Source organism: Cardiocondyla obscurior, unplaced genomic scaffold (assembly GCF_019399895.1).
Source record: "Cardiocondyla obscurior isolate alpha-2009 unplaced genomic scaffold, Cobs3.1 scaffold85_0_67754, whole genome shotgun sequence".
In the NCBI taxonomy this organism is placed as follows: Eukaryota; Metazoa; Arthropoda; class Insecta; order Hymenoptera; family Formicidae; genus Cardiocondyla; species Cardiocondyla obscurior.
Window position 1 is genome coordinate 43622 of NW_027228824.1, and position 7447 is coordinate 51068.

General features: G+C 54.3%; 1 protein-coding gene across 1 annotated transcript; it reads right to left on the bottom strand.

The window, feature by feature from the left end:
• Window positions 1-1024: 1024 nt before the first annotated feature.
• Window positions 1025-7211, bottom strand: LOC139112998 (uncharacterized). The gene is made up of 2 exons (XM_070673904.1): window positions 4554-7211; window positions 1025-4354 (listed from the first exon to the last, which is right to left on the bottom strand). Exons 1-2 carry the CDS (start codon window positions 7209-7211, stop codon window positions 1025-1027), a joined length of 5988 nt encoding a protein of 1995 aa, XP_070530005.1.
• Between the last annotated feature and the right edge of the window lie 236 nt (window positions 7212-7447).

The window sequence follows — 7447 nt, forward strand, 5'->3', positions numbered from 1 at the left end:
CCCCCTCTGGCTCCGCTCTATGGCCGTGGCTCATGTGGCGGAACCTCCTACCCGAAGAACTAACGCCCGATGGCTGACTCGGTGCACCCGGGATTCCCGAGTCATGCCTACGCCTACCCGAGGCTCCCTGCAAACGGGAGCCAAGCTACCTAAGCGGACAGGGCCGTGCCAGAAGCCGTCACGCTGCCAGGGCGCCGAAGCTCCCAGCCGACCCGTGCCCGAAGACAATTTACCCCGAGGGGTAAAATGTCACGGGTATAGACTTATAGCTTTGGGACTTACAGCTGCATGCAGCTACAAGTTCCTCCGCCACCAGTCCACCCGATGCAAGGGAGTGAAGCTCCCTCGCCAGCGCTCTAAGCGCCGCGTGGCAGTTTCAGCAGAGACAGTTTCGGCCAAGTCGTGCTTCGGCTTTAAGGACTAAAAGCCCCCGGCCATACTCCGAAGAGTACTTTGCCGTTACCTCCGCCACGACTTATAACCTACTACTGCCTCCGATCCGCCGCCCGAAGTTCCACACCGGTGTGTGGACTTCGCCCGAAGCCAGAGCCCCGTCAGCCTCCGGGGGAGTACCCCGGAGTTACCGACTCTCACCACGAGGAGGTGGGGTTGGCGCGTGGGCCGGTGCCCTTCTGAGAGTCAACCTAACCTAACCTAACCTTTTTTTTTTTTTTTTTTTACGACGGAAATGCACTCTTTACGCATCCCCCTTTCTCTGGGGGTATGTGGGGTCGGGTCTTATGGCTCGCTAGTCGAGGCCTGCCCACTACCCACTAAAACCCGTCGGGGCTCTGACCCAGTGCGTTTTCCTTGAGGGGAGACCGAGGATGCACAGAAGTATAACTTCTCGGTCCCCTCCGCACTTGCATCTCGGCGGATGCTTCTTCTTAGCGAGTTTGTTTTCTCGCTAGGGTCGCCTCTTACTCTACTCCTTGATTCGGAGGAGTTTATCTCCTTTTTGACTTCTCCGTGGAATGTCTATTACTTACGGGGAGGGGGATGTTGTTGTCCCTCCCCGACTGTGTCAACTTAGTGTCCTGGCCCTTGGTCTAGACGCCAAAGGGCTCAAGGACACGTTGTGAGTGCCCGGTTGGGCTGATGGCTGGGAAGAGGGAGGATTATTCCTCGGACTTCTTCCACCGATGGCCCGACTGGTGGGCGCTCTTGGGCGCGGTCTTGATCTCAAGACCCGCGTACTCGCAGGTGGCGTTAATGCCTGGGCGGGAGTCATGCAGGAAGTTGTGGCCGAGGGTTGGCCAGTCCCACGATGATTGCCGCCCGCGTTGCTTCTTGATGGAGCGGACTGTGGATGCCGCTCTCTTTCCCTCTCTGCTTCTGTCTTGCGACGCATGACCGCACTGCAGAAGTCCATGAAGGCTCTCCAGACGTTGTCCTCGTACACCGCAAGCTCGATGATGGTAGGCAGGGATAAGTCCGGTCCCAACACGTTCCTCAAGACCTGCCTCTCCTCCGTCCATGCCGGGCACACTTCAAGAGTGTGCTGGGCGTCGTCAATACTGTCATCGCAATGATGACATGCTGTGGATGCCTCTTTCCCGATCCTATGTAGATAGGAGGAAAAGCATCCGTGGCCCGTGATTATTTGCGTCGTCCAGAAAGATGTGACGCCTTTCCAGCCGCAACGATCCACCCAGTCCTCCATGACTGGGAGGATGGCGGACAGCGTACGCTGGCCGAAGTTGTGAAGGCCGGTGAGTCTGTCCTTCCACTGGCCCACAGTTATGACTCTGTGTCGCCGGCGTAGACGTTTCTTCATCCCAGCTGTGGGCGTGATCCCCCTAGATTTGAGGATTTGTAGATCCTTGTATACTCGATGATACTCCGCAGCGGTGATGTCCACAGGTGGAAGGCCAGCCAGGAGTGCTGCTGCCGGGCGGGCAACGGTCCTATATGCCCGTGCGGTCCTGATAGCCACCTGATGAAAGGCAGCCTCCAAGTTCTTCTGACTCTTTTTGCACGCCGCTAAGTCTTCGGCCCAGACAGGGGCGGCATATAGGGCGATTGAGCGAACGGTGTTCGCATATAAACGCCTCGCTGCGCTGCTTGGGCCTCCGATATTTGGAAGAATCCCACGCAGAGAGGTGGACTTCTCCCTAACTCTCTCCCCAATTCTTTTAAAATGTGGGCCAAAAGACCATTTATGGTCTAAAATGAGGCCCAAGTACTTTAAGTTCTGGGCGATCTGGATTCTGGCCGCACCCACCAAGATTTGTGAAGAAGGTGGAGGCTGAGGACCACCGGTCTTTCCAGAAAACACAATGGCCTCCGTCTTTTCGTGGGCCACGTAAAGGCCAAGCTTCTGAACGGAGCGGAGTACTGAACTGGCCGCTATCTCCCCTCTCGCTCTTGCTTCTGTCCAATCTCTTCCACCCGACAAGATGAGTGTGTCGTCCGCGTAACACACGACTTTGCTATGGGGAGGAAGTGCCGATGAGAAAACCGCGTCATATCCTATGTTCCAAAGGAAAGGGCCGAGGACCGAGCCCTGAGGTACGCCACGTTGTAGACTCCTTTCTTGTACTTTACCGTTATGATCGGTAAAAGTAAAGTACCTATTATGTAGGTAACTTCCCAGTATATCCTTTAAGTATTGAGGGACCTGATGACGGCTAAGGGCCGCTCTGATGACTTCCCAGGGAAGGGAGTTGAACGCGTTTGAGACGTCTATGGATGTCGCGAGCACGACTCCCCCCTGGGAAGTGTGCTCCTCCGTAAAATTCCTCACCGCTGTGATGGCGTTCACCGTTGATATACCGGCTCTGAAGCCGAATTGGTTTCGGCTGAAGTTCGTACCTTCTTTCGAAAGATGCTGGACGAGGCGATTAACTATGATCCTCTCGAAGAGTTTTCCGGCCTCGTCCAGTAAACAAATTGGACGATATGCCGAAGGGGAGTCCTCAGGTTTGCCCTGTTTACGCAGCAGGACTAACTTCGCTTTTTTCCACGGAAGTGGAAAGGCGCCATGTCGTAGGCAGCTATTAAATAACTGGATTATTGGGCCTTGGATACTTTTCAAGGCTAACCTCCAAACAGCTTTAGTCAGGCCATCCGGGCCCGGCGCAGTATTTCCTCTAAGGCCTCTTTTGGCCGCATGGAGGAACTCTTCTTCAGTTATCTCGAGGGCTGCGTTCCAGTCCAGATCTGATGATTGAAGGTGGACTCGGCCGTCTTCGCGGGTATCAGGAGGAAAGAGTTTTCCAATGACCTCTTTGAGAAACTGAGGGGCCAATACTTCCGTAATTGGAGGCGCCATCGGCCTAAGTTTCTTGCATACAATTTTGTACGCTCGACCCCATGGGTCGTCGTCTAAGGCTTCAATTAACTCTGTCCACGATTCTTCTTTGGCCTTACGAATGGCCGTCCGCAGTGTCTTCCTGGCTTCTTTGTAAGTCGCAAGGGCTTCGGCTCTTCTGTCTTGATTGTCACGGCTACGGGTGACCTTTCTACTAGTCCTAATGGCATCTCTTCGTAGCGCCGCTATTTGATCCGACCACCAGTATGCTGATCTTCGAAAACGATGCTTGACTCGCGGCATTGACATGTCACATGCTCGTGTGACAGTTTCTGTGACCCATTGAAGCTGGATTTCAGGATCTTCCTCCTCTTGTGGCAAGTCACTGGCGAAAAGGGAAGCGGCGATGGAAGCCTGAAAAGCGTCCTCATCCAGTTTACGTACCGCCCATCTGCGCCCTTCTCGTGATCGATAAGACATCGATCTTAAAGGTGCTAAAGACACCAAGATGTACCGATGGTCGGAGAGGTGTTCCATGTCCTTAGACACCTTCCAACCAGACACTATGCGTGCTGCCGCCGGGGATGCCCACGACAAGTCGATGATCGACTCTCCCTGCGGGCGGACACATGTGGACGTGTTGCCCCTGTTCAACAGGACTAAGTCCATACTTGCGGCCCAAGCCTCAACAAGGCGGCCTCTCGCGTTAGTTCGTGCCGAGCCCCATGTTGTACTCCACGCATTGAAGTCACCCGCCACAATGATCGGTGAGTTCCTGACACGCCTGATGCAAACTGCTATGTCGTCCAGCCATTTCTGGTACTCCTCAATTGTACCTGAAGGCGGAAGGTAGGTACCGACAATGATAGTTGGCCCCCACCTAGCTGCGACGTAACGTTGTCCTCGTTCTATCGGGGCACATGAGGGAGTGCCCGGGATCCATCTCCATGTGAGAGCCACCGATCCTAGCTCGTCTCCAGTCCAGCAGGGGTGATTCTTGGGAACGTAGTTCGGCTCGGCTACTACTGCGAAGATCATCTTCTGCTCCGCCATCGTATGCAGGAGCAGGTCCTGGGCGCCCTTGGAACGCCCGACGTTTGCCTGAATAAGGCGTAGGGCCATTTACAGGTATCCGGCCTGCCCTCCTCCGGGGATCTATCTCCATTGACCCTTCGCCGGATTTACCAGCTAAAGGTCTCTTGACACGTTGCGGAAGGGGCGGTGGATTGGTGTTGTCCACTTCTGCGACGTCTCTTCTTCCCTTCCGTATTTGGGTCGTGCATTGCACGCTACCAAGTACATGGTTGGCCTTCCTCTTGAGGTCCGAGCAGATGGGGCATTTTGGAGGGGCCCTGCACATCTTGGCAACGTGTCCTTGCTCTCCACAGCGATAACACCTGCCGGATCTATCAAGTGTCTCTGGACACTTGTCTGCTACGTGCCCCCTCTGCAGGCACTTATAGCATCTGAGGGGGCGTGACTCTAGCAAGTCGACTTTTACTTTGGTCCAACCGACCTTTAGTGTATTTCCTTCTGTGGCTTTTTTGGCGGCCACCAAAGGAATACTCATCCACAGGCTTCCCAGTCCACCTGGGAAGCTTCTTATGCTGCCTGCTTTGATGTCAGAGGCTAAGCAGCCTCCCTTGCTTGCCACGGCACCAATGACCTCGTGGACAGTGAGTGACGGCTCCAGATTCCGCACTCGTATCTCCGCCATTTTAATAGGGCGGTTTATCTTAATGCCCTCTCTATTCACCAGAAGTTCCCTTAAGCGGGCAGCCAGGGCATCTGCTTGGGGACCGCTGCTCTCTCCTGGAACTTCTAAAAGTAAGGCTCCAGTGGCTGTAAAGCGGGTCTTTATCCCGTCGGTAATCCCTATGTCCGGGAGTTTAATCTTGTCCCTTGCCTCGGACAGAATTTTGGGCATGTCCTTTTGTGGACATGTTAGCACCACTGCCGACGTTTTCGGGATGCGTCTCCTGTTTCTTCTTTTCCTCTTCTTCTTAGTCGAGGTGTTGGATGAGGAAGTCTTCTTGCCTTCCACTTTGCCTCTTTTAATCCCAGGAGCTCCTTTAGTGATGGTACCTGGGGCTGAAGTTGAGGCAACAGGTTTCATTACCTGTTTATTCTTCCTAGCTGCATTCCTGCCGAGGACTTTTGTCCACGGCGTTTCCACAGGGTTGCTAGTCGATCCGCTGCACGTTTGCAGATTTTCCGATGGAGCTGGTGGCGCATCCTTCTTCTTCTTAGAAGGCTGAGCCTTGTTATTCTCAAGCGGAGAGACATTTGATGGTCCTTGGCCTTTGTTCTTCTTCGTCTTCTTAGACTTATCTTCTCTATTTTTCTCTTCGGGAACCGGGTGCTTCTTGGTGTGGTCTCTCAGGCCGGACACCATGGAAGTGCTTTCTTGGGCCCCGTTGGGAGATACTTGAGGAGAAAGTCGCTCCGTGAGAGTGGACATCATGTCCCTCATTTGGGCCTGCATCATTTTGGCAAACACCGCTAGCTTGCCATCAATAAGTTCTTCTAGGCCTTTATCCTTATTGGCCGCTTTGCGACGAAGAGTTGTATTCTTGCTCTTCAGAGTTTCTTCGTCGTCGTCGGTAAGTATCCGCGATTTGCCTTGTACGGGCGGCCTAATCGCCGGTGGCCACTCCTCCCGGGGTGGAAGCGTCACAGACGGAGGGGCTGGAACATGGCTTGATTCAGCTCCAGTATCCATCTCCATAGGTTCGTCCCTAACTTGATTGTTCCCAGATAAGGGAGACGTCATCGCAGTAGAGCGGACTCTGTCTAATTCTTCGCGTAGTTGCCTAACCTCGGCCCTTAACTGCTCGACCTCTTGAGCATCCGTGCTTTGCATTGGCAACACCTTACGCGTCATTGCGTCCGCGTTTATTTCTATCTTAAGGGCGGCTTCCCTTAAGATGCGTACAAAGCCGCCCTTTAAGTTGCTGGATTTTACAGCAACCTCCTCTATCTTCTTAGCTGTTTGCAGGATCTCTGCCGCCATGGCCTGTACTGGCAAACCGGCAGACTCCTGCTCTATCCTCTCTGCCATCTGGGAACGACGTTTCCCCTTATAGTCGGATGGGTCGTATCCGCCCTCCGCAATTTGCTTCATAAGCCTAATCTCGTCCTTGATAGATTCAAGCTCCTTAGTCTTTTCTTTGATGGCAAGAATTTCAACGCCTTTCCCAGTTACTATTGGGCGTCCACGTTTCTTCTTCTTTCCTTCGAGCATGTCTTCGAAGAAATTCTCCTCCGAGGAAGAGAGAGAACGGTCCGTGCGCGCCGTCACACGGCGGGCTTTAGCGTCAACTTCGCGATTTCTTCTTCTGGATCTCTTAGACGCTCCAGACGCAGTAGTGCGAATAGAGACGTCCGTGGCGTCAGATGAATCCAAATTGATGACGTCCGTGTCTCTGTTTTCGTCCATGCTTGCGTCTTCCACTGAAGATTGTTGCGGCGCGCTACGAGCATCATCCTCCGTTGCTGTTGTTGGGCAGGTTTCCGTCAGCGCAGTTGGCGGAGGAGAACCTGCACTTGGTCGAATAGTGCCAAAAACACCCGTTGATGTCGACGGCTGGTTCTTCTTAGTTGCCGCGCTGGGTCTTGTCCTACTCTTAGGACCAACCTTCCTTCTTGCTTTCTTGACGACTTCCATTCCAATAAGTCGTGGAAGCTTCAGAAATTCTCCATCGGTGTCCGTGCATGGAGCGGCTCTTCTGTTCGTTTCTCCCTCTGAGAGAGAAAGACCTCGATCCTCCTGGTCAGATCGAGCTTCATTTGTCGCAGGCGCATTGTCCACCAGCGCCCCTGCGGGGCAAGCGCTGGATCGCCCGTCGTTGGATGACGACATGGCAGGAGCCGGGACGGTACTCCCACCACGCCGGTCCCTGAGGGTCCGAATCCTCTGGGGCTGTAGAACTTCCTTCTTTTGGTCTGACATCTTCATGTTGTATCAAGGGTTGGTTTGTGTAGGGTTTTCCTTCCCCTAGGCCGATTGGGTGCCCGCCCTGCCGACTCCGACCTAGCCGCTTCCTTCTTTCTTCCAGAGACACGCCGCGAGCCCCGCCTCGGAATACGTCCGAGCGGCCCCGCGGCGGTCAAAACCTCCTCCCCGGGGTGACCAGGCCCACCTCGGAAACTTCCGAGCGGCCCGAAACACCCCCTACGTCATCCCTGGGGTGC

Bases quoted from the DNA above. Each gene is read 5' to 3' on its own strand.
- LOC139112998 (XM_070673904.1), bottom strand. From the start codon at position 7,211: ATGAAGATGTCAGACCAAAAGAAGGAAGTTCTACAGCCCCAGAGGATT. The intron at 4,355-4,553 runs GTACTTGGTAGC...CGCCTTATTCAG, and splicing joins TCAAGAGGAAGGCCAACCAT to GCAAACGTCGGGCGTTCCAA.